The sequence below is a fragment of the Stylophora pistillata genome, chromosome 6, assembly GCF_964205215.1.
Source record: "Stylophora pistillata chromosome 6, jaStyPist1.2, whole genome shotgun sequence".
NCBI classification, from domain to species: Eukaryota; Metazoa; Cnidaria; class Anthozoa; order Scleractinia; family Pocilloporidae; genus Stylophora; species Stylophora pistillata.
In genome coordinates, this window is record NC_142524.1 from 28325680 (window position 1) to 28353200 (window position 27521).

The 27521-nt window shown below is 36.4% G+C and overlaps 1 protein-coding gene across 1 annotated transcript; it reads right to left on the reverse strand.

The window, feature by feature from the left end:
* Positions 1-176: 176 nt before the first annotated feature.
* On the reverse strand, positions 177-27521 carry LOC111329099 (uncharacterized). The gene is made up of 29 exons (XM_088725123.1): positions 27493-27521; positions 26956-27127; positions 22911-23216; positions 22648-22803; positions 20684-20867; positions 20501-20561; positions 20068-20129; positions 19197-19268; positions 18362-18481; positions 17556-17669; positions 16993-17042; positions 14670-14886; positions 14237-14382; positions 13663-13837; positions 13249-13440; positions 12068-12307; positions 11522-11683; positions 11112-11228; positions 10784-10897; positions 9590-9703; positions 9250-9369; positions 9000-9027; positions 8338-8429; positions 7437-7556; positions 6346-6459; positions 5556-5654; positions 3792-3887; positions 2720-2836; positions 177-2046 (listed from the first exon to the last, which is right to left on the reverse strand). The coding sequence occupies exons 1-29, from the start codon at positions 27519-27521 to the stop codon at positions 1940-1942; spliced, it is 3696 nt and encodes a 1231-aa protein (XP_088581249.1). The 3' UTR covers positions 177-1939.

The window sequence follows — 27521 nt, forward strand, 5'->3', positions numbered from 1 at the left end:
ATGTTAGTTCAGAGAATTTGGCATTAAATCAACTAATGATCACCATTTATGTTTAGCTTGTCTCCTTGATATTGCATTAAAATTGGAAGGACAAAATTAATTTGGTTTTAATCACTCATGGAGAGGGGATGGTTACAATAAGATAAACATAACTAAATCAAATCCCAGTTCTAACATACAAAGATTGCAATTTCTTTATTGTTTTCATTATCATTAATAAACATTTTTTTTTTTTTTCGGAGACAGTCATTGAGAATTGTTGGATGCAAAGAAAAGTTGTAACCAGTGTGCTTCCTGAGTTTTCTGGTAATGTCTGCATACTTGTATGCAGTTATGTCATCATAAAATATGCTTTGAAATGTATGTATGTATGGTTCCCTTAAAACTCTGAACATCAACTTAGTTGTGATCATCCAGTGATCACAATCTTCCATCCACTACATCCTTGTTTGTGAGAACTAATTCAATGAAATCTCTTACAAATGCACAGACTTCTCTTGAAGTTAAGGACAATCCTTTTTCTTTATCAAAGACAATAAATAGTTTCAACACTACTTAACCTAAAGTTGACTGCTACATTTTGTATAAAATGCTAAAAAATAAGTTCAACTTGACTCTCTAAGTATTACTAATACAGTGGCTAGTAGGAATATGATTCCACATACAACAAAAACTTGTGTTGTGCTAGTATAAAAAGTTTAACTTAAAGTAAAAAGTAGGAAACGAGTTTTTTTTTTAATAATACTTTTCTAATAGAAGCATTACTTTAATTAATAACTGATAAAAATCACATGTAAATCTTCTTGAAAGGAGCAACATTAAAATAAGTCAAACCTGCATGAGGCAGTTAAAACCTTTTTGCCTAAATATTTCAAGATGCAGCAACTGTGACAAGGATTGATTAAGTTCATTATCACCTCGCTGAAATGCATGGTTATCACTTATTTAAGCATATCGCTCATTACTAGCACTCATCAGCCAGGTTTAAGATTCATCAGAATATCTGGGTCTCTGGTACTCGGGAGATTTTCATTCACTTTCAACACACTACTACACAAAAGCAGTTTAACTTAATTGAAAGTCAAGTTTTTCCTGAACGACATGATGTTCATTTACACAGTAGCAACCCACCTACCTCAACTTAGTTAACTCAAACCCTTCCGTAACTCAAACACAAACCTGTTTTTCTTGGCCCCATTTTTCAGTCATTCACTATAAGCTAACCCGAATCCCTGATAACTTGATGCATTTTCTGTTTCCCTTGGAAATTGGAGTAAGGGGGGTTTTCTACTCTACTTTCTCAGCTTCAACAAATGAAATCTCCTTGGATATTGAGAAGTTACAAAATGAAACTTGTTGCACATGTATCTTATGCAAGGTGTTGATAACACTAACAATAAATGGAACAACACTTTAAGAGTTTCAGCAATACTGCATGGCAAGTTGAAAAAATAAATGTATCCATTAAATTTATGGTGCTCCACTTTGCATGTACGCATTGACCCAAAAATTTCTGCCATTAGTACTCATTTAAGTTAACTATACAGAGCAAATGGGTAAAACAAAATTTTGTCAAACTTTCATAACAATAGGGACTTTAAGCAGTAAGGACGGCAACTCCACGGAAGACGCCGATTAAAATATGTTGTTTTGCAAAGGACGGCTAAGAAATGTACAAAGTTTGAAAACGCACGTGCTGGGCTATTGTTCTGCCAATTAGATCTATTGTTTTTCCACGTTCTCGTTACCGTAGCCGTCGTGGTTTGCTTAAAGTCCCTAATGACAGACTACACATACAATAGCCTTCTTTGTCAACAAGTTAATATTTAAATTGTTTACAACCTTCAAATTTTAAGATCATACTTGTGCTTAAAAAAACAAATTAAGAGGCACACCAGTGCTGAAAATTAGATCTTATTACTCTTCAGAGTTTCTCTTTTTAATTGTTATCAGTGCCTTCATCTCCATGTGTGCTGTAAGCGGGATTGGTGTACATCATTTCTCCACCAGCATAATTTACGTCCTCCACGCCATCAAACCCAAACCCTTCAAAGAAAATTGAGGATTGTTACTGGGTTATTATATCTTCGCGTAATTAATAACTATAAATATAGCTGTCATCAACAGGGCCACGTTGTTCAAAGCTAGGTTAAGATAACCCACGGTTAATGTGAAATCTGATCTCAGATCTGGAAGTGTTAAAAGGAAATTCAGTAGAATTCTTCTTGTCTACAATTTGAGGATTCACTAGATGCTCTAAAAAAAAATAAAGGATATTCCCAGAAAAAGGCTTTTGAAGAAAGGAAATAGAAACCCACATTTAAGTGTGACCCTGAGTTAGTGCTAATCACCCTTCAAACAACTGGGCCCAGGTGCCTATCTATATCATTATGATCATTAACATCAACTGTGACTGTCATCTCCATCAACATCACTACCATTACCTTCATCATCATCAATGCTGCTGATGAATAATGCAAAACAACAACAACAAGACCAAAAACAAAAAAAAGTTGTTAAAATCTCTGCTTTTTTTCTTAAGAGGTTTACTGACACACGTTGACTTGATAGGCTAATTAGAACTAGTGGTTTTGGCTCACATCCAAAAGAAATCAATGGTGGGCTATCAAAACTAATGGAACTGGGTACAATAGAACCTCATTAACTTCAAAGGTGCTCTAAAGGAAAATAACATGCGGTATGTAATTACTTCACATACTTTCTGCCTTGGGTTTTTCAGACTTCCTTTTCATGTAGAACCACATTGCTGCAGCTCCTGCTAATAAACCCAAGACAGAGAATGCCACTGCAATACCAATATTTCTGTTCCTGGAAGCTAAGTACAGAAATGTTGAAAATCAAGATTAAACTTGCCCTTTTTCGACAACAACCAACATAAAAGCAATTGTGAAGTACTCATGTTTGAGACTGGGGCCCAACATACTTACAAGTTCTTAACTGACATATTTGTACATGCGACTGTAATCACACATTTCCCCTTTCACAGTGAAATTGTATAGTGTTACTTGCTTAGGAATCTAAAAAATTCTATGGTAACTAGAGGCATCACAACACCCAGACACCAAAAGACCTTGCCCTAGGCAATAGGCTATTTTACAGTTGCGTACTTAGTTGCCAAGCCTTTGATTTGGAGTGAGGCTGAAGGTGACCTTGCCGTGATAGGGACCTGTATCTAGTTAGCATGATAACAAAGAGATTTACATTTGAAAGGCAGCAAGGTTTGTATCATAACAAGGTCCCCCCTAGCCTAACTCCCATTAAAAAGCTTGGCAACTAAGCACAACTGTAAAATGGACTATTGGGCAATGAGTAATATTAAACAGCCTTACTTCTCAGATGCTCTGAACAAAGCCTGAGTTTAAAATTTAGGGTCAGGTAATTAAAAATTTCCATTAAGGTTCTTGAGCAAAGGTTTACTAATCAAATAGACTTCAAATACTAACTGAAGAGCACTGTGAAAACACTGTGAGAAATGGATGACCATTTTCACATGCTTTTAAAAGTTGTTTCACATGCCCTCCACAAACATGAAATTAGGGTGAACACTGTATTACAACATATTGTACCAACATTTTACCGTAATGGGCACTTCAGTACAAGCAGATTTGTATCAAGTGTTCTTATTATAACAACTGCAACCGTCGCAATGCAGCTCTCTTGATGTTAATTTGGTGTTTAAATGGCAAAATCTTAGTCTCTATCCCAAACAAACAATTTGCAATATCATTAGCTCACCTAACAACCACTGAGTTTATTTTAACATATCTCACCTTTTTCCTTACTCAGTCTTTCATTTTCTCTTTTCTTTGCTTCAGCTGCTAATCTCAGTATTTCCTTTTCTGTGGTGTTAGTTGCACATTTGTCACCTTTCAGAAACAAGAAAATCACCAAAGATTAAAAAAACAGGTTTGATTTAAATTCTTGTAATAATAATTTAAAACTTAATTATCATGGCCTCATACAATAATTTCTGTTGCTATATCTCTTAGTTGGTACCTTCCCTCTGATTGGTCAATTAACAGGCTGTATTTCACTTTATTTTATGGCTATGTCTCACAAGGACTGGGAACTACCGCATTCCCGAATTTGATTGGCTGAAAACAATATTGAAAGCAGTCTAGATTTTCCCATCTAGACCGGTCTAGGAAAAAAGGTACAAAGAATATAAAAAAATTGGCATATAAGACACAGCCATACAATAAACATCTTATTAACGGAGCTAAGTCGGTCTGTACAGGAGAATCTTGACCTCGGTCACTGGTACAGACCTCACTGCGTTCGGTCTGTACTGGCGACCTCAGTCAAGATTCTCCCATACAGACCGACCTAGCTCAGTTAATAAGAACTAAGTATGGCCCGCTGAATTTAAAGGTTCGTTTTAATTGAAATATCTCCCTTCTAACTGAACCCACAGCTACAATACATATCTTTCTAACCTAGCTTGTTTCTCGGTTTGTTCTGTAAGTCACACAACCTTCATTTTTTCTGCTAAGATTTGTGGTTTGCCTACTTCACGCTTCATCCAAATGGACAAATCTCAGTTTGTAACTAACATTATTACACGACTCGGGCAGTCAGAGAGCCAATAACTAAAATCAACCAATCAAAATGCTCTATTGCCGGTCAATAATCTCTCAGTATTGGACTGGGCACTGTCCCGAATGGTCCTGAATGATACCGCACTTGTGTCCCTTTGAACTTCAGTTGTATAATAAATCTCTTATTAACCAAGCTTGCTCGGGACTGTACTGGAAGATTATTAGCCATCTGTCTTTTTTGTACAGACCTCGCTGCGCTCAGTCCGTACTGTCAAGACCTCGGGCCAATATTCTCCCAGTACAGCCCTCGCGCTTGGTTAATAAGATATATGAACAGACCTCAAACTCATTAAGTAAGAGGTGTTTAATATGTAACTAAGAGAAATATTGAAACCAGAGTGGTGAAAGCTCAGTGGTTCCCCTTACCTGAGCTGCCATAATTTGTTCCCCACCCAAATTATCTTATGACGAGGGGCTAAGACCCAAAATGTCAGCTTTGAAACTGTTTCTGTTGTCCAATTTACATTATCAACTCAGTTGATAGCACCAAAAAATTACCAGTGTTATACATGGTTGAATTTTGGCTTTCCCAGCCCATTCCCTATTCCCTCTCTCTTTTGGAAACCCAGTGACCTTCCTTTAGCTAATTATGAAGAAGTTCTGGAAATCTAACCCTTCCACTCTCAAGAGTTATCAAACAAAAAAGTTCTAGCATTAAGGCGATGGGAAGAAAGGAAAATATCAAATAAGGAATACTGTTGGATTTATCAACAAATTCTCAGAGCTTAATTCTCAAGGAATTTCTAACAGACTGATTTTGAGAGTGAGCTGTTAAAAGCACTATTCAGTCCTTTATAAATTAGCTGAATGAACTCTACAGTAACTGATTAGACCTGCTCACAAGCTTAAACTCTAACACTTGCAGTACTGAACAGAGAACCAATGAAGTGACTTGATCAGTACCAGAAATCAATAGAATTATAAATACTAAATTACCTTCAAACCCCTCAAAACAGACACAAAAAGTGGTCTGAGTTTCCTTGTTGCATTCACATAATCCCTGATCACAACCACAGACATCGTCTTCACTATTAACTAAGAAAAAAAAACATACTTTTTTATTGCAAACTTGAGAACAAGCAAGATTAATTCTTACTCAGTAATGTAAAATTAGAGCGCATTCCAATTGAGTGGCATAGAATAAAAACCAATGTAATCACAATAGCCCAGGAGAATTCAAAGTAAATGAAATTAAACAAACTGCCTGATTTGCAAGGAAGAAGCCAATCACCAAAATGTGATTGGTTTCAGTTTTGGGTGCAATTTTTGTTTTCTGGACCGATCGTGGGCAAAGCAAGACTATAACAATATATGATTTTCATATATTCAGTCATTAATTCATCACTTCACAGGTTAATTACAAACAAACATATTGACCAACTCCCAGTTAAGGTTGTTGGCTCAGTTGGTAGAGCACTGTATGGTATCACAGAGGTCATGGGTGAATTTTTTTCAGGCCTTATTTTCCCTACTGCTCAGTTAGTGCCCATCGCTGCAAAGATCGCTTTCATGTTCATTTTTTAAACTGCCGTTTACTGATTTTGTCATATTCACAGTCACTAATAAAAACAATCCCAGCTGAAACTCAAATAAAAGTTGCTCTATTTTTTTGGTACAATTTTTACATTGGATATTCCTGTTATTGATGAGAGGAAGATCTCAAAGAAATCTTTAGTGCATAGATACAGTCTCAAAATTAACAAAAATAAAAATTAATTTAACTTACACTGTGAGCAGTTTCTGCCACTCCATCCTGAACAACAATCGCACTCATAGTCATTCACTTTGTCAATACACTTTCCTCCGTGCTGACAAACTGAAGGTTTGCAATCATCAATATCTAAAACACAAAAAACATCAATACTGTCAAGAAGGATCGACTGAGAATCAAACTTTTAAATAATTTACTTCTCATTATCAAGCCTTCATAATGAAAGCACAAGACAAGACACCAAATTGCTCTTTAATTATTAATAATAATTTTATCAATTTCTATAGTGCATTTACCATGTAATGATCTAATGCGCTTTACAACACTGTGTGTTGGGGGACTTTTCCAGACTGCCAGTGGCAGTTTACAATCAACAAAGGAGAAATTTTACAGATGCCCCCCTCCCCCCAATTCCTAGTAAACAGGCCAGACCACCTCAGAGTAATCTCGTGATGTGGGTTCTTCGATGTCCCCCGGCTAACCAAATTAACTAATTGACAGATGCAAGAGACGGGACCTCCAGCTTTACGTCTTATCCGAGAAGACGAACCAATGTGAGTGAAGCATCTTGCTTAAGGACACAATGACAGTCCGACTCAAGCCCCAGCCAGGACTTGAACCCAGGTCGTCTGACCTAGAATCCAGCACACTGACCACTGGACTACTCATGCCAGCTCACACATAATTTATGTTTGGTCATTACAATGACCAAACATAATATCACAACGTTTCATGAATTCAAAGCACAATTTTTGTTGTCATTAATTGTAACTACTATTCTTTTAACCCTCTAGCAAGAAATTAGATGCTGATCATTCTTAGATCAGCATCTAATTTCTCCTCATGGTTATACTGTTGAATCATTCCTTAAGATCATGAGAATAAAGGAAATGATTGCCAACCTAAGAGGCTTTGATTGTTCCTGCATGTAAAAAGATTTGAAAGCAACTAATGAAAGTCATCGTGGGAAAGTGTTGTGTTGTTTTTGCAAAGTGTAGCTCTTTATCAAGGAATGAATTTTATCATTTTATGCTCCTTAATGCTATATTTGGAAGAAATCTGGCAGAGTGACTTAGCAGCCTTGTATTTGGAATGAAATAACTTACTAATTTCACAAGCTGGGCCTATATATCCTATAGGGCAATGACATGCATAGCTTCCCAAAGTGTTGATGCAGTCTTGTCCTACTGGACAGGGACGGTCCAGTGTTCTGCACTCATTGATATCTGAACAAAAATAATTAAATTTGATATAATTCAAATATGGTCCCCTTTTCACCATATAATTATACTGATTACCACTCAACACTATACAATCATCAGAAATTGGATTGTCAAGATAAGGAGCATAGTGGTGGGGAGAGCAAAAAAAGATGTGTAAGAGTTGCTAAAGGGGTTCTGTTCTTGAGTCTGTTAATGGAACAGAACCTCAGCAGAAGTGATCATAGAGGTCTAGTAAAGATGGTTTAAAATTCCTAATAATAATGTGACCTAATGCGACGAATCATTGTCACAATAAGATTTAGACAAAGGGTTTAACATATTTAATCATATTAGTCAACCCCCCATTTTCAAGGTCAAATATATCAAATATTAGATTTTTCATCATTTGTAGTTAAAGAAGTAAAGTTCTGACCAATAGAAATTTCCCAAAAAGTTTTAAATGACTTGTCTTATTTCTGAGAATGTATTGAAAACACAGTGAATAAAAAAAATAGCGCTGTGAAGTTAATATCAACACTTGTTTATGTCACCATGATTTACGCATACACAAGCACTTCGATTTACTGAGTTTGAATCAAGATTCGACGCGAGCCCTATTTTATATGAAAAAATATATCTGGATAGTTTAAGGTAAAATTTAAAGGAATTTTCCCTGCAGTCTTCCATGCAGAAGATTTCACACATTTTTAGTAAAAGGTGATGGTGTCCAAGTGAAAAGGGCTTAAAATCCCTTCTAATTAAGAGTTGAGGGTATTTATGGCGTCCATGTAGGAAACCAACTGACCTTGGCCTTGTTCACATCTGTCCCCATAAAAGCCTTTGATGCACTTACAGGTGAAAGATCGCACACCATCTACACACGTACCACCATTCAGACTGCAAAACAAAAAGTGGTCCTATGAGGTGGTTGACCAATTCTGTCGTAGCACTTTAGAAAGATCAGGTACCCCTTAACATGCCATCCAGATGTGATAAGACCTCTAGTCCCTCAAGCTCAGTGTTAAAGAAACTAGGACAATAAGTTCTATAACAGGTTTGTGAGTTGGTCACGAATGCAGAAATAATTTTAAGACAGAGTAATTGGTAATTACCTGCCTGATTTGAACACTAATAGGATGTCAGTGTAATAACTGTTATTGGACATTGTACACCTTGTGGCTATGTAAATGGACAGGACACATCATAAGTGTGTGCTGTTATTGTGCATTTTGCCAATTTAACGGTTACTTTTTCATATAACCCGTGGCTAGTTTGTTCCTCAATTTTTTACACGATTTGATTAATTAGAAACAGGACTTTGTGTCATCCAATTCTGCCTGCAATCATACTCCTAATTAACAAATTGGACTCTCACTTTGTGTTCATCCCATTTGGCTAATCACTTGAATGTATTATTACAGACACAATTGGACTCCACTCAGCTGAGTTTTGCCATATTATACTAACCATGAGTTTTGCTCGCAATCATCAATTCCTAGAAAAAGAAAGAAATTGGTTTGAATGACACCGACACAAAAATCAATGCAATCACTGCCTTTAGATCAAAGTGGCTGTGAGTCCTAGGTTTAAAAAAAAAGCAAATGTCCAGGACTGCAATGTAGGATCCACTGAACAAATTTTGCATTTTAGAACTCTTAAGAAAAGCCACACTTTATCAATATACTTGTAAAAGAGGTTTACAGAGAGCAGTTCCTACTTGTGCTACAGCGTTCCCCAGTGTAGTCATCATTACATTGACACTTGAAGCCACCTGGCAGATCCAGACAAACAGAATTTTGACCACAAAGTTGAGATGAGTTTACACACTCATTGATATCTAAAGGGGAAAAGACAGACAAAAAAAAGTTCATCAACAAAAAGGTAGGGATATCACAAATCAAAATTTAAAATATTTTTTGCACATTTGCATTTATCATTTTGAAGTACATGTTTGTAGTATTTATAACTCTCTCTGTTCCACTCGTACATCTCCAACTGTAGACAAAAACAAAAACCACGAAGGGAAACTAAACTTTGTTTTTGCCTGTGATGCTCACCTATTTCACACCTATCTCCTTCAAAACCTTTTTCACAGCTGCAGGTAAAATCATCTCTTACATCTGTACAGTTACCATTTAGACATGGGTTGGGATCTTGACACCATGATAAATCTAAAATATATACATAACAAGACTAAAAAAAGTAATTTTTTTAAGCGCTAGCTCAAAATGTAAGTGCTAAAAATTTTTTTAAGTGCTAGCTCAGATCAGCACTCATCTCATTTTTGGCATTTTGCTTTCTTTTAATAAAAAAATGTGTTTGGAAAGTAATTTTAGTTTTTGTTTCCAAAGGATAATGTTTGCAAAGACATTTGTCTTACTGTCTCCACTATCTTGGAAAACAAATTGTGCTTTCATTTGCATCTGGTTCACAGAATCATTGCAAACAAGCTGCATGGAAACAAAACTTCAGGGAAAAGCAAGTTCATTGCATTTAAAGCACTTAAAATATTTCAAAGCCTCTACTAACATACTTGATACAAATCTCTCATTAAGGAGGTTGTTTTGAACGTCTCACATGTGTTATGAAATTGGTTCCCATCATTGATTGGAGGGAATTTCTAACATTAACAATTTCATGGAGGCAAAGTCTGTACTTGAACTTAGTGGTCCATCCAGTTAGATCAGGCAGGAAGCAACTAGAAGTATCACTACTCAAGGTTATCCCCCTCAATTTCATCACGGTTCCCCTACAATCTGCCGTCACATCCCCAACACTTTGCCCACATCTGGGTGGAGACGGGGCATTAATTGTGAGAGTGAAGTGGTTTACCCAAGGATATAACACCATAACCCACCCAGGTCTCAAACCAGGGTTGTAGATCTGAAATTACGCTGCCAGCTAAAATTTCAAGCGAGGCAGCTCAAAGGTGGTGAACCATTGTAAGTGTGTAACCTTGGAAGTGCCCATTGTGCTTTACTAAGTGATTGCTGGCCAAAAATCAGCCCCCAATCACCGTATTTTCATGCGGTGAATTTCACTAGCAGCCAGCGCTTAGGGACAACCCTGCTCAAAACCAGACCTCTTGACCCATAGCTCAGCACAATGATCATTGGGACGCCATGTCTCCCCTGTCAACACTTTCATGAACTGTCCCATTTTCCACTTTTCTCTTAACTGTGTTATGCTGAAAAGTTGACTCAACTTTGATCATGGAAGAAACAAACAAACAATCTTCATCCAATACTAACTTGACTGGCAGTGTATTCCTTTCAGTCCAGGAGGGCAGATGCAGTCATATCCATTGAGTTTGTCCAAACAGGTGGCGCCGTGCAGGCATGAATTATTTTTACAGTTATCAATATCTAAAAAGGTAGAAATCAATAACTATTAATTTTATTATATATTAAAAGGAGAACAACAACTAACAACTAGAAAATTGACATTTGACTTGTTAGTAATTAATATTCTGGGGTCTCCATTACGGGTATTTCATCATCTATTAAGTTAAGATGCTGATGGCAGAACAGGTTACCTTGACCATATTAGTCTACTAATTAAAAAAAAAAAGTAACTTACCTTCTGTGCAGTTCATTCCAGCATACCCGGCAGCACATCCACATACATAACTGGCGTTAAATTGCTCCACGCATTGCCCACCATTCTGACATGGATTTGGGTCACACTCATTTATATCTGATACATAAATTAAAATAAATAAACAAAATAATAATAATAATAATAATAATAATAATAATAATAATAATAACCACTCGTCATTCAATAAGATAAAATCAAAAATCCAAGTAATTCAGACAACCTCTTTCAAAAGGAACTAGGATGGAACTCTGAGGGTGGAAAGGACCTCTTAATTCACTATACAAGGCTTTGTCTGATGCTCACAGTTTTCAGAGTCCACATGAATGGAAGCTTAACAATGTTGCAATCAATAACAATGATGTTATACTTTGAACACATTATTTTCATACCAACATCACATTTTTTTCCAGTCCAGCCTCTGTCACACTGACATGAATATGAAGTACGACCATCGACACATGTTCCATGCTGTCCACAGTAGCCAAACTCAGTCCAAGATCCCTGACCCTCCTGGGAAAACAGGTCATTTCTGGGATCACAGTAGTCAATATCTAATGAAAACAAAAACGCCTTCAGTTTTATTAAATTCTGATCTGCATTTTAATAATATTTAGGTTGCAGACAGATTAGCAAATGCAGTTGGTCAAAGCCAGATGCATCTACATTAATTTTACAATTTCTCTAACTTCTATCAAAAACCACTAGTATTTCGTATTTTCAAAACAAAATCAAATTTTGGAAGTTTGTTTCGCTATACAGATGTTATTCCATGTAATGTTAATTCAGAGATTTAGTGAACACATGCAAGGCTGGAAACAGTTGTTACTCTGAATCTTAGAACACAAACTGCAGACCATTTCTGTCTAATGTTCAATAAAATAACCACTGGCCGCTGCAGATTTCAAATAGGGAAAGCACTAGCTGTTCACATTTACCAATTTCACAATGTGGCCCTGTAAAGATGTTATGACAGTTGCATTTGTAGCCACCGTCATTTCTCAGACTACAAGTTCCATTGTTGCAAGGCATCCTCATACAAGGATCAATTTCACAACTAGAACCATTGTATCCAGGAGGGCAAATACAGCGTCGATCAGCTCGCTCATTAATGCATGTTCCACTATTGTTACAACCCCTCTCTGCACAGTAGTCTATTGGGGACTCACAATGACGACCTGCAAGAGACAAATAATACTGATAAGAACATTATACATTCTTGCAGGTACTTCAAATGAGGTATCCACATCATTAGTAGAAAATGTTTCGGTTTTATGATACATAACAACTCCTGTTATCTCAACAGGCTTTTCACAAAATTATAGACAAAAACATTTTGGATTTATTAACCTTTTCACTTTTGTCAAGTTCTGTCATAATACACTCCTCTAGTCTAATTTTTGTTTCCCTTTGCACAGTCAAATTTTCTTATGACAAAAGGGGAAAGTAAATGTTTCAACAACCCTGATAAAAGTTGCAGCATAATTAAGTATTTTCTAATTCATCTTTTTAAATAGCAGTTCCATAAATTTATTAATAATCCACTTAGCAAAAAGATTCCATGTTGGTATAGGTCTGTTCAGCAAAAGATCACAAATGACATTAAAATAAGGTATGAACAAATGAAGTGGCATATGGGACACAGCCAGCTGTATTACTAAATTGTTCTCACCACTTTTGAGTTCTAGCTTCTGCCATCTAGTACCAAAAAGAAGCATGCATGCAAGGCAACATGGAATAAATCTCATTCACAGAACAATGAGACAAAAACTTGTTCATGGTGAAGTCATACATCTGTCCTCTTGTGGATCATAAGTAAAAACCAATCAAAATTCATGTTTATTACCCAGGTTTAAACTCCCAAAGTGATTAACATGCAACTTCTCTCAATGATATTCATACATTATCCAGAAAAAAGATAATGAGAATACTCAAACTTATCAGGTAAAAGTTCTCATCCTGATTGAAAACAAAATTCTTGTAACTAATTTACAAGGAAATGTGTAGAAGCTAGAGTGGAGAATTCATAGTCAGATCTTAGGAGTTCAAGGGTCATCAACCTAAAATAAACTTGAATTCATACCTATACTTCACAGCACCAGATTCTCTTAATTCTCACCTGTAAAGCCCAAACTACAGTTGCACGTGTAATTTGCAATCTGATCCACACACGTAGCATTATTTAGACACACTGCTGATACACAATCATCAGTGTTATTTTGGCAATACATTCCCTCAAAGCCTTGGGCACATTTGCATGTGTATTGTGCTATTCCATCCTCACATATGGCTCCATTTTTACACAAATTTCCTGGAAAAGGAAATGAAAACCATGCCAAAATTGGTAGAAAAGAAAATTAGTGGAAACTAGAAAAAACTTATTCCTAATTAGCAATCTCATTCTATGAATATTTTTAATGCTTTTCTATGAATGTTAAGACATCAAACAGAAAGAAAACAGCTTTTCCTGAACCTCACTAACATACTTCTCAAATAGCTTTTAATTACAAAAAGAAGGGAAAAGAAAACTAACCCTGACAATCATCAATGTTGATGTCACAATGCCTTCCTGTAAATCCTTCATGACAGTCACAAGTGAAGTTGTTGATTCCATCTTGACAGACTCCATGGTCACACAGTGATGGTGAAGTGCAGTCATTGATGTTGGTTTCACAATCTTTTCCTGTGAAACCAACAGGACATGAGCACTGCAAGATATGAAATGACAAACATTTTGTACAAAGCCAACAAATTCTCCAAAGCAATTATCATTTCTATGAAACCACTCCAGACAGTATTCAAAACTTTATCAGGAGTGTTGCTAAATGCAGTCTACAAAGAAAACCATCTAACTAATGTACTAATCACATCAAAGCTGAACCTTCAAATTGATAAATATGAGTAACATATTGAGTAACTTTGCCAAAAACAGACCTCTTTTTTAAATTAACTTATGTTACAAGTCACTTAAACTGTGTGAAACTCTCACATGTAGAAAAATTTGCACTTGAAAAAAAAATTATAAGGAAGCATCAAAGAAACATAAAACCATGCATCATTCGATATGTTTCAGTTGCAACCTCAAAACAGAACAAAACAGTTCTTACATTGTAGTCACGGTGCAGATCAGTACAAGTTGCTGCATTTTGGCAAGGCATAGTAGAACATTCATCAGTGGCATTATTACAGGTCCTTCCAAGGTATCCTTCTGAACAACTACAGCGGAAGTTATTCACCTCATCATGACAAGTTCCTTACAAAGAAAAGAAAATAACATGGAGTAAAGGTCAAGTACAGGATTAGCAAAATTGTTAGGGGGGGAGGCATGGGTCACAGATTACATGTGGGGAGTCTTGGTCCTGGGTCCCTGGTCCCCAGTCCAGGTGATGAAGGGCTTTAATTAAATGTTGCAAACATCAGTTTTTGAAAATCTTTACCATTGCCAGTTTACATTAAATCAACTCAGTTGATAAAACCAAAATACATCTACCAAAATCATTTATTGGTCAAATTAAGGCAGTAATTGACACATTAACCTACCTCCATTGCTACAGGCAATGGGTGTACAATCATCAATGTTTGTATCACAGTCGCTACCATTAAAACCTTGACGACAGACACATTTGTAAGCATTGATTTGATCAATACAAGTTCCATTGTTTTGACATGGAGATCTTTGGCAGTCATCAATGTTGTGTTCACAGTCATGACCAGTATATCCCGGTGTACAGGAACACTCATAAGAATTAACCATATCCTTTCATGGGAGAAATTGGTGATCAGATTTATGTAAACTGAATACTCTTCTCATTACAGGGGGAAATATGGAATGGAGAGCTAAGCACTTATTAATGTTTATGCTGCATTTAAATTAAATTTTAGTGAAAAGAGCTTAATTTATACAGTAGCTTGATATGTGCCCTCATACAATTAGATACATTTCTTCCCAATCTTATTAAGTGATGTTCAGAGGTTGTCCAATTTTTAACAAAAATTCAGGCAATAAGGATATTTATTACCTAACTCGGGAAGTCAGAGGGCCAATAACTAAAATCAACCAATCAAAATGCTCTATTGCCGGTCAATATTCTCTGAATATTGGACAGGGCACTGTCCTGAATGGTCCCGAATGATACTGCACTTGTGTCCCTTTGAACTTCAGTCGTCTAATAAATCTCTTATTAACCAAGCTTGCTCGGGACCGTACTGCAAGAATATCGGCCCTCAATCTACTTTGTATGGACCTCACTGCGCTCGGTCCGTACTGTCAAGACCTTGGGCCAATATTCTCCCAGTAAGGCCGTTGCATTTGGTTAATAAGATATATTTATTACATCACTTGCAGCACCTGTGTACAAGATCCAAACACAGTTGGCTTTCTGTAACAGCTCCCAAAGTAAACAAGTCATTCTTAATTCTTAATAAAGCAAAACTTTTTTGCAATTTAATAAATCCTTTATTAACCCAGCTTGTTTTGTCAAGATGGCTGAATAATAGCCTCAATCATTTCTCACATTTTCATGGACCTCGACTTTGTCTCAGTCCATAAAAATGCTAAAAAAGAACTTGGACAATATCCAGCCATCTTAAGTAACCTCACACTTGGTTAATGACGCCTTTTAAGAAAATCACACTGATCTGACTATCGAGGAAAGTTAGTTTGCTGGTTTAGCCCTTTGACCTCCTTATTTTTCCTATAGATCTTATTAACCAAGTGCGATGGCCATACTGGGAGAATATTGGCCTGAGGTCTTGACAGTACGGACCAAGCGCAGAAAGGTCTACACAAAAAAAGACAGAGGGCCGATATTCTTCCAGTACAGTCCCGAGCAAGCTTGGTTAATAAGAGATTTATTATACGACTGAAGTTCAAAGGGATACAAGTGTGGTATCATTCAGGACAGTTCGGGATAGTGCCCAGTCCAATAATTAGAGAATATTGACCGGCAATAGAGCATTTTGATTGGTTGATTTTAGTTATTGCAGCCCTCTGACTGCCCGAGTCGTGTAATAATACAATATATATCACCTCTAGATTGTAACACATGGCAATCTGCGGTCTTTCCTTGCACTTAGGTAGCATGGAAAGCCGGAAAACTCTTGAACAAAAGCTCATCTTTCAAACCGGCAGTCTAAAACCCACAGGTACCAACAAATGCTTTTCATTCCACTAATTTATTCGTGTTTTTCTCATTGCCATGTTCCCACCAATCACGTAGCTCCTTTTCCGCCTTTAAAAGCACACACAACCCACAATTCTTCTATTCGCTCTGACGAAGAGCCAACGCTCGAAACGTCAGCTTTTATAATCATAACGGTGGCCAATTTACCACTTCAACTTTGTTGATATATCCAAATTATCTCTAGATTGAGCATTGAGGACAGGAGAATAAAGGAAATGATCATTAGCTACCTCAATAAATTTCTTTGAGTCGATGGAGAATATGTGTACTGATGTTACAGTGCAAAGGGTTAAAACTGTACAAAGTCAAAATAAAAATTATATTTTGTGATACAATTCCATTGTTATAGTAACAATTATTTATCTGACTGCGCTTCCCAGAGTACAAATAATGTCCAAGACAAGTACAAATATCATGCAATATTTATACTCCAGAAATATATCCTCAAAATTCACCAGTGCTGAAATAACAATTTCGCGTATTGGATGGTAAATCTCTTATTAGACATTTTGTTGTGTAGCGCTAGTATAGCTAAGTATTTTTATTCGTTGTTTGTATTTTAACTTGCCCTATGGACTTGTCGAAATACGGCACAACTTGTAAAAATACTCAGCGATGCTACACAACAAAATGTCTGATAAGATATGTTTATTTTATAAATAACAGATAAAAAAAATTACTTTGCATGTAGCTCCATTTCTGCACCTGTCTTGCTTACATTCATCAATATCTATAAGGAAAAAAGAGCCAAGGTATATTGTTTCACAAACATTGATAAATACTAAAAAACTAGATTTGACGTACAACCTTTTCCATTGCATGTAAGCTTCCTTTAATTTGCTATTGTCATGAAGATTTTATTCAGGGTCATTATTTCTCAATCCAGAAAACTTTAAAGTTCTCTGAATCACTATCAACACTGTAACAGTAAGTATTGCATGTTGTCTTATAGCATCATTTAAACAATTTAACTGCATGCATGACTCCATTCAATCACTCTGGTCACGGAACTTTTTTTTTTAATATTTATAGGCCACTCAGTGCTTTCAATAAGACTGGCACCCGCCAGAGCTCCAGCAGGTATTCTGTCTTGAGTCGCTGGGTAAATTTCACCATGCTTGAGTTGCGGTCACCACACTCGAGTCGCACTCAAGTCACTCTCCAGTGGGTGCTGTACCGAGGTTGGCCACCTATTTCAAATCTTTAATTGAAAGCACTGGCCACTCACTGCTAATTTCTTTACCTGTTTCACAATTGACACCTTGAAATCCAGCAGGACAGGAGCATGTGTAATATGTACGGAAATTTTGACATGCTCCATTGTTTTCACACGGTTGAGCGACACAAAGATCAATTTCTAAAAAAAGAGACAAAAAAACCTAGAGACTATAACTATGTATCATGCAATCACCCAATCCTCAGATCATAAACGTAAAGGATAAAAATAAGATACAAGAAAAAAATATACTATGTCTAGGATCAATATTTGGATAAATAGATATGAAATTGTTTGGAAATCAAATTAATTAACATACATTCTAAAAATTCAGCCTCTTTAGTGCCACTGTCAAATCATGTACAGTACTAACTCAGCTTGCACTTAGAAAACAACCCTTGAGTTCTGAAGTGTTGTGGAGAATGGGGCACGCCAACCCCCACAAAGAAACTATACATTTGTATATCAAGGTCTACCAATCATTTCTATCATCCTCCATTAAAGGGGCACACACTTTGCCAGACATTTCTGGAGTTCCTATTAAGGGCTAGCTTGTAACCTCTTACTATGGTCACCAGGTAAGTTTTCCAACAAAAGCTACACTGACCCAATTGCATGCAACATATGATTGTCAAAGACCAATATTTTTCACGATTTTCTCTCTGAATAACACCCTTAGTGATGTGAGCTCCCAGGATAAGTCTCATGCAGGACTGTAGCACATGTGTTCAAGTCATTGGTGACCACAACCTGATTGACTCATTGATTGGTTAACTGACTGGCTGATTGATTGTCAATGTTTCTTTCACATTAATTTTAGTTGCAGTACTCACCAGTTTGGCACCGGTCACCAGTGAAGCCAGGTTGGCAATCACATTGGAACTGATCAGGGTCAGTGTTAATACAAGTACCACCGTTCTTACATAAGCTTGTATCTCGGCAACGGTTAAGGTCTGACATATAAAAAGACAAGCAACTGTATCATATAGCATACAACAAAAGAAACATGATTTGAAGGATCAGGAATAAATTGTATTTAGTCTTAGAAATACTCAACTCCATATATTGGATTTCTAGAGTTCTGATTGGTTCTCTCAACTCTGGTTATAACCTCATAATCCAAGTCACCTTATATGGAAATGCATTTCACCAACTGTTACCGAGGTGAAAAAAGCTCCAAATATCCAGACGATTGGGATTTAATTAACTTTTAATAATTGTTTTTCATTTGTGCTCCTTATAGATACAAGATTGATCATAGCCAACTCATTGCTACGTGCCACATTTGCTATTTAATATTTGCCATCTCATATCCAACAGTTGCTCATGGAAACATGGTTACATAATCATGAAATGTAAAGAAGAAACGTCCATAAAGTATTAAAAGTAATTATAAAAATTTAATGCTTCAATGGTTGTCAGCCCTTTCAGCCCCACACAGAAAGAAGTCATAAGATCTGAGTCTATCATAATAATTGAGTTTCATTGTTATAGTCTGTGGCTTTTCATGTGACTTACTAACTGTAAATCATGGAAAATTGTGAAGACCAGAAATATCCATAGGACGTTTTTGTGTTTCAAGAAAAAGTCAAATGAGGCCCTGTGTAACTAAATAAAGAACATTTCGACAAACTAATCAAAAACAAAAACAAGTTTTGTTAATCATACCTTGTTCACAGTTAGGCCCTGTCCAATCTGGACTACAAACACAGTCATTCCCATTTACACAGAAGCCATTTCCTGTCAATCAATAAAAAGTGTAGGTAGATTGAAGGGTCAGAAACCAACCAGGGGAGGAAGGGAGGTGGAGGGACAAAAGGGGGCTGGTTTCCCCCTCACACTTTTAAAATTAAAAATAATTAATATATGTAGTTTACATAAGATTTAATCTAACTGTATTCAAGACTTACACAAAATATGACAGTACTATTCAAAATACCTCTTCGTCTTACTTACTTCACCATGCATCTTCTAGAAAAAAAACTGTAGGAAATACTTAATGTTTAGGTCTTGAGGGGTGTGCGTCAAGAAGTTTATGAACCCAAGGCCGGCTTCACAGTGGCAAGATAATCAGCGATAACTATGGACTGTTTCTTAAAAATTTCAACCACAAGTGCAGATCAGAGTGAGTCAGATGCCTTTCGCAGCTAGCCCAAATGCTTAGAACAAAGCTTGGTGCAGACAATGTACGATGCCACAAGATTCATGTATTAAGTAAGGGTTGTAATCCTTGAATTATAAAGAAGCTACTGTAACATATACCGGCTACTTGCATGTCACTGAAATCATCATCTTCATTACTCCCATCATGGTGTCAAGAGTTTAACTTTAGTGATAAGAATGATAATGACAAAATGCTAGGAGCAATATAAAGATGTATCGTAACAGTGAGGAAATAAAAACTGATAACTTAGGTGGATGACATGTCATTTTGCTGTCATCAACATTATCACTTTGTTGTCATTGATATAATTATCATGATGTCAAGGTCACAGTGTCAATAACAGTGTCATCAATGGCAGTATGTTCTTTCACTAACCAGTGCATCCCGGTTTCTTAACACATGACGTGCAACGAGCTCCTGTCCAACCAGCTTCACAGCTAAAAAAGGAAGGAAAACAACAGTCCCTTTTATGCAATTATAACTGTTTGATATCTAATGTTCTATCTTCATTGACCATTCACTAACTCAAATTACAAATTTAGACCAAAAAATTACTTGTATATGGTTAACCATAAAGGTGATGCAAAAAATGTTTCAACCAACATGCCATGATACATTTTCTGTCTATCTTCTTTCTAAATGCATCAATATTGGTTCCAAAGTCATGTGGAACAAAATCGCCCCTTCTACAAAATTTGTCACAAAAAAAAAAAAATTTGGTCATCTTTTTTGCAAAGCCAAAGTTGTCAAAGTGTTAGAAAAATAACAGTCATGTGAATGAAGAATGTAATGCAAATAAATTACTTACTTGCAAGTACTGGGCTTTGTACAAGAACCATGAGTTGCATCACAACCGTGGGAACAGATTGCTGGGGAGAAGAGCACAAAGTTAAAACTAGCATAAAAGCATCATGCAAGCACCAGTTAAAAGAAAGACACAATATGCTAGTCACTCTTGGGGCCTAAAAATGTTAATTAAGTCCCTACTTACGTATCAAGCAGTTGCTTCCTCTCCAGCCTGATAAGCAGACCTTGTTACCAGTTTGGGCATCACACTTGTAGTGGCCATAGCGATCGTCCCGTCCTACACAATATCTATTACAGTCCGATCCATAATAATTAGCATCACAGTAAACACGGACCAAAATTCTTGTGCTTGACCTCTTTCCTGTCAACTGGTGGTCAAAAGAGTTTGCATAAGAAAATAACACAAAATTGTCACCAAACCAAAAAAATTGCTGATTTGCTACAGGACAGTGATTTCTATAGCGCATCCTGGACAATGAAGTCTGCATCATTGAGGACTTTTAATGAGAAATAGTCAGAACTTGTCACTCATTGGAAATTAATTGCTTGAAAACAAAACCACTGTGACAATGAGTTATGCAAGTCAAATACATCTTTGAAGCCTGTATATAACCCCCTAAAAAAAAAAAAAAAAAAAAAAAACCTACAGGCAGCTATAATATTGCAGTTAAACTTTTTCCATTTCCAAAACTTGTACTGTTTATACTTGCTTCTTCTGGGAATTGGAGACAAGAGGATTCTCTGGCTACTGAACAGAAATCTCTAAGCAGAAATTTAAATGACCTGAGCCATCTTTCATTTATGAAGGGGTAAAAAGAAACTGTGGTACTGCATTAGTGGAGGCTTAATTATGAGATAATTTGGTTCTATCCATTAACTTGATAATGTGAATTGGACATGGTAAAAATATTCTTAAGTTGACATTTCAAATAATATAAGCCCTTTTTATAGCCACCTGCTATGATGAAGGGCTAACTCAATACTTTACCTTAACAATTTCTTTAAGGTGGAAACATTTTCAATTCAGTTGATAGAACCAGACCAGGGCTCAACACTAACTTTTCAACTTACTAGCCAAGTAGCTAGTGACCTCTTAGATGTTTTTAGATGTTACAACAATTACAGTTTCTTAATACTAGCCAAGCTGGCTATAGTGGAAATTGAAAACCACTACCCAAAACTGAATTTCTACTAGTCTGTGGCTAGTGGGCTACCATGAGTGTCGAGCGCTGCCAAACTATTTATCATTCAGGGATGGATTATGTTCTTCTGTTTCCAATACTTAACTCTTTAACTCCCACACGTGATTAACATGTAACTTCTCCCAATGATATCCATACATTACCCAGCAAATGGGTAATGAGAATATACTCAAACTTATCAAGTAGAAGTTGATATCTTGATCTAGAAATATTAAGTTCTTGTAACTAAATTAAGAGAAATATCCAGCGGCTAGAGGGGAGAATTAGCAATTAGAGATAAAGGGTTAAAACTATTCTACAGCTGCTTCCACATATTTCTTATCTCTCTTGCTTTCAAGATTTAATGTCTAATTCTCAACACTGTATATGCAACTGTTATATGAGTTAAAGGGTTAAAAGACCTGAATCACAGACTGTGGAGAATTCAATATTTAAATCTTGGTCATCATTTTCTTTATTTTTGGGACCTTAATGTTTGATATCGACAATAATTCAGTAATGATTATTATCGGGAGAAATCGGATCCCAGTCTCTCCTACTGTTAAAATAGTTTAAGAATATACCTAATATATATCCAGGACTCTATCTACACATTGAGTCATATCTTTTCTTTACATATGAATAAAGGCTGATAGTTTTGAAAGAAACTGTTTGGGGCTGCGTCGGTGGGAGTAACGAAATAATTTGGATATATCAACAAAGTTGAAATGGTAAATTGGCCACCGTAATGATTACAAAAGCTGACGTTTCGAGCGTTAGCCCTTCGTCGGAGCGAATAGAGGAATTGTGGGTTGTGTGTGCTTTTAAAGGCAGAAAATGGAGCTACGTTATTGGTGGGTGCATGGCAACGAGAAAAACATGAATAAATTAGTGGAATGAAAAGCTTTACATACATTGTAAGGAGAAATTCCTTTTCACTTTCCAAAATGAAAAGCCTTCTTCTTACCGTAATTGTTTTGGCGACAGAACTTTGTAAATCCTTCTGTGCTGGTGCATCAGAAACATCATACCGAACTACATCAATAAGATCATCCTCATGTCCAATACCAAGAAAATTGCCACTATCTGAATCCCACACATCGAGAGCAATAGAAAATGCACCCTTAAAGATATGAACATCCAAAGCAATCATTATTTTAAGAGTTCATTTAATAGTTCATACAATTCATAATTTCTGAGGAAAAGACAGCATGTAGCTAGGAGCCTTACCGGCCATCTTTGATTAAAATGATACGTCAAGGGGTTTGTAAGACCACTGCCAACAGTGTTGCCGAATCCAGGAAAATCAAAACTGTCATCTCCCATGATATATGTCGCCCATCTAGCCCAAGGTGAGAGAGCACTGAAATGTGTGTAAGGATATGATGTAACAGTCAGCTTAAAAATGTTTTCACAATCGTTCAGGCAGTACCCAAAAAACTTGCAACAGTCACAGCAACTTCCACTATAATCCTTTGAACGGGGATTATTGTAATCTAGCAGCTGAATAGATAAAGTTCCCTTTGCATTAACATTCTGCAATTAAAAGGAGACAACAACACTTTAGAACACATCAAAAAAAGCAAGTTGAAAAGTTTGCCTTGTTGCTCAGTGGTTCAAATTCACACTTTAATCAAAATTATCTTGAAGTGCTTCTTTTTCCTTTTCATTATTGTGTGGTTCTCTACCTTGCGTCATAGTTAATTGAGGGGACTATGCTTGCGTATTCAACACTTTTTTTTTCAAGCTTGTTCTTGATTGTTACAGAAATTCTCCTATACAGCACCTTGGGAAATGTATAGAGAACATTATGGAGAAGTTGTAAACTGATGTGAAGGTGTAACATAAAGGGTTAAGCCACAGGAAAAAATTATTTTCAAGACAGTGTCAGAGTTTATCATTAACAGTCAGAAGTCAATTTTACACCATCTACCCAGCACTTTCCTCTCCTACCTTCATGTCAAACTGATATTAAGATCTGTATCCACTAAAAATATCATTTTGCCCAAAGAAAAGGATTACTTTAACTGGAGAAAGCTCATTTTGTAAAAATACTAGAAAATGACTCAAATTGGCTAAGTAACCTTGGCACTTCCGCTATTTAAGTCATTGCTCTATTTTAAGTCTGATATATAATTTTCAGCTTAATTGTATAATTAATTTTGGCTCATCCTCTGTGTAAAAACCTGTGAAGCTCACGAGTGACGTAAAAAAAAGACAACAAAACATAATAAACAATAGTGTACAGCAAAATAATACCTCATGAAACAAAGAAAACCTCCTCAGAGTTTTAGACAGAGGATGACCCTTAATTTTTACCTTAATTGTATTGCCTCTGAAAATCCTCTTTGGGGAAGTGGTAATAAAGTATCATGTATGTATGTATGGCTAATCGCTTAGTGACACCTACATCATGTAAAGGGAAATAATGTGTCTAACTAGCCTATAATGTACACAAACCAGCTTGCAATGAATTGGAGTGGTAAATGATTGATAAATATTTCCCTGACTTACAGATCTACAGTATTCTTAAACTGGTCGGAATTGATGTAATTATATGTTATTAAAAGTAATTATAAAATATCACACTTTAATAACTGTTAATTTACAACTGGTCCAAGCAATGCTTGCTTCAGGATTTAAATTGGTAAAACAAAGCATCCATCTCAAATTCCATCCCAGCCTCACCCCTGTGAAAATTCTATGAATTTTTGGACCACCCCCTCATTAGCCTGCGTTGCAGCCGGACATGTCACACAATCCCCTGTATAGTTCGACTGTCTATACCAGCGGTTTAGACTGTCTGCAACGCAGGCTACCCCCTCAGCAATTTACATGGCTACAGAAAGGGTGGATGTACTGACTATTCCTGAGGTATTTTCACTTAGCACAGATTGGAAGGATACCATTTCAAAATTCTAGACAGAACAGTTTAAAAAAAAGGTCAAATACTGATGGTACAGATAATCAGATTTCCTCCTTGCAGGAGAGTAATCCAAATTAATCAATTGCAAAACCATTATCAGGGACTGAGTTTGATTTCAATGTTTTACACCACTAACTGATCATGACCATAACAAATTTCATCGAATCATTTAGCTAGCAGACTTCTGAAATGTTTTACGTAGCGAACAACATCACTAATCAAGAGGGGAGTTAACAAGAAAATTAATAAAGATAATTGTCATTGAAAATATTACCCTTCTTATTGTAATTGGACACCTTGTAATAGGAAACCATCTTTGGTTACCTGACAGTCCTGATGAAAAATGGTGCACACCATTCGGAAACAGGAAATCGGTTATGGCAATGAAAATTACATTTTAACATTTTACTTCCCTCAACACATTTTAGTTCTGCATGGCAATCATGCTGAAAAATATTTTACTTCCAATGAAAACTTAAAGTAGTTTTTTCCACTTTCAATCTGCAATCTTTTTCCCGGAAAAAAAGAAAACAAATAAGATATTACAAAAAAAATGACTTTGCCCCCAAAATGAGAAGTTTACTTCATGCAATAACAAAGGCAATTTCTTTGAGAATAAGCGCCCTATTATCAGCTCGAACGTGTTTATCAATCACAGTAGTGACCTCTTGATGACAGATTACTTCATTATCCAGATCTTGAATGACGCTTTCGAGTTAAATAACATCTTCTGTTTACTTTCACAATGTTGCAAATAAAAAATCACTCGAAATTTGCGTATTCGAAGCAAACAATTTGAAGGAATCTTTGCCCGCACATGATCACGTCGTACCAGAGAAGACTTGCAACGAAACGTGCGGGTGGAAATTCACTGGGGCATCCGAAGGAAAAAAAATGCAATATAACATATACTAAGTAAAAATTACCGAGAAGATTCTAGGTCATTACAATGTTTTAGCTGTATCAAAGGTCACGCAAATGGATATTGACAATAAGGCTTCATTATCATTTGTATAATTTTATGAAAATTGTTTGGATATAACTTATCTCGGATAACTTCGACAATTTGCTGCCTTTAAGGAAAAATTTCACGAGAATTATAGGGAAATGCACAGAAAACCAACGAAGATGAATTCGATGAGCTGTATGCTAAAATTTCGAGTTATACAGGTTTTATGCTACATGAAACCAGCTCTCCAGTAAATTCCATCACTCAAGGACGAATGACGCAAATATTCAAAGGTGTTTGATCATGTGCAACTTTTGAAGTACACAAACTCGAATGAGAGAGCTGATTTAGATGAATCACTCACACAAACATGCAAACTTGCCTCATAAAATCCAAGAAAAACCGCCAAAAGGACAGCCAAAGACGCCCAACCACAAGACCTCATTGGTAAGACCGATTGTTCCAACGATTACCACAGAATTAACTGCACAGTCACCCGCCTACACACTCCAAAAACTCCAACAGCGAAGCAAGATATAAATCCGTATTTATGTTTATGTATCTTTCTACGTCTTGTTTGGGATAATTTAACACCTACAAAGATGGGCTGGATGTAAAGAACATCGAAGACTCAAAGGCCGATGGTCCACTGCAAGGCCGAATGACGAGAGGAGGTGCTCTCCCTAATGAACGAAACTCCACTTTACAAACCCTGATGACTTTCTCGTGTCTTGAGTTTATGCCGTTCGGCCAATCAGAGGGCAGAGTTATGACAATTTAAGACTTTGATGGCAGTTTGATGGCCAAGGAAACCAAACACGGTAAAAAAACTGAATCCGCATGGATCACCATCGCACCCAATGTTTTGATAATATCTTGATGCAGTCAAAGAAAATAATAAATTAAAATTGGTTTCGAGAGGGGAACTAAAACGATACAGTAACCGACAGGCAACACAGCACGTAGTCCTTTCCAACGATATTATGCAAGCTGGATATGTATGAAAACCTAATGCGGATCAGTAGTTTGGTTATCGTGGTTTCTAATCAAAACACTTGGTTGGAATAAAAGGTAAAAAAAAAAACCTTTATTACATATTTCTTTCAGTTCTTACTTGTAACTTAATGAAAAATTTGAAAAACTTCTTTACTTAGCAGTCATAAATGGTATGAATACATTGCGTGTCCCTGAAACATTTCCAAGATGGTTTAGTTCCCTTTACCATTTTTCAGTATTACTTTTTTTTTTCTAATATTTGGTGACAACTGGATATTCTAAATTGATAATTTACTTCGGTTTTGTGTCATGTCCTTCAACAATAGCAGTCAGAGTCTCTCCGTGTAGAGATACTGTAAGAACACGGAATTTTCCACAAGAGCGGTTCTTAACTGAACTCTCACCTCACCGGCCGACAATATTCGTCTCTCCTGGCTATCCTTTTTCTGCTCTAGCAGTATGTAGGAAGTTTGTCTCCGCAGGGACCCAGCAACCAAGATTCTGCTACAGCTTAGTGGCGGAGCATCTGAATTACTAATAATATCTGTGTCATGCTCTGAATAACATTGTCTTTCACTTCAGTATTCGTCTAGTCTACCAGGCTCATCTGAAGAAGCTATAGGTAAAAGGTCGCGTGCCCATCTACCGAACAATACGACAGGTTTTTCTCACTCGGCTTCTAGAAACAAGTTTAATCCTCTACCAAACCTTCTTAACTCAGGTAGTTGCAAATTCTCTCATACATTTTCCACAACACTTTTATTATCTAACTGATGTTGACCTCGTTTCCCTTCTGTTAAAAACGGATACAAGTGAAACGGATACATGTGAAACGGTTCGTGCTGAGATTTAAACTGAGACAGGACTACTCGATCATGTCTTCTCACAGATTGTGGCGAGAAATATTGAGTCTTGCGTTTTCACTGAAGAGCCAAGCCAACCTATCGTCATACTTTCGTTCATTACACAT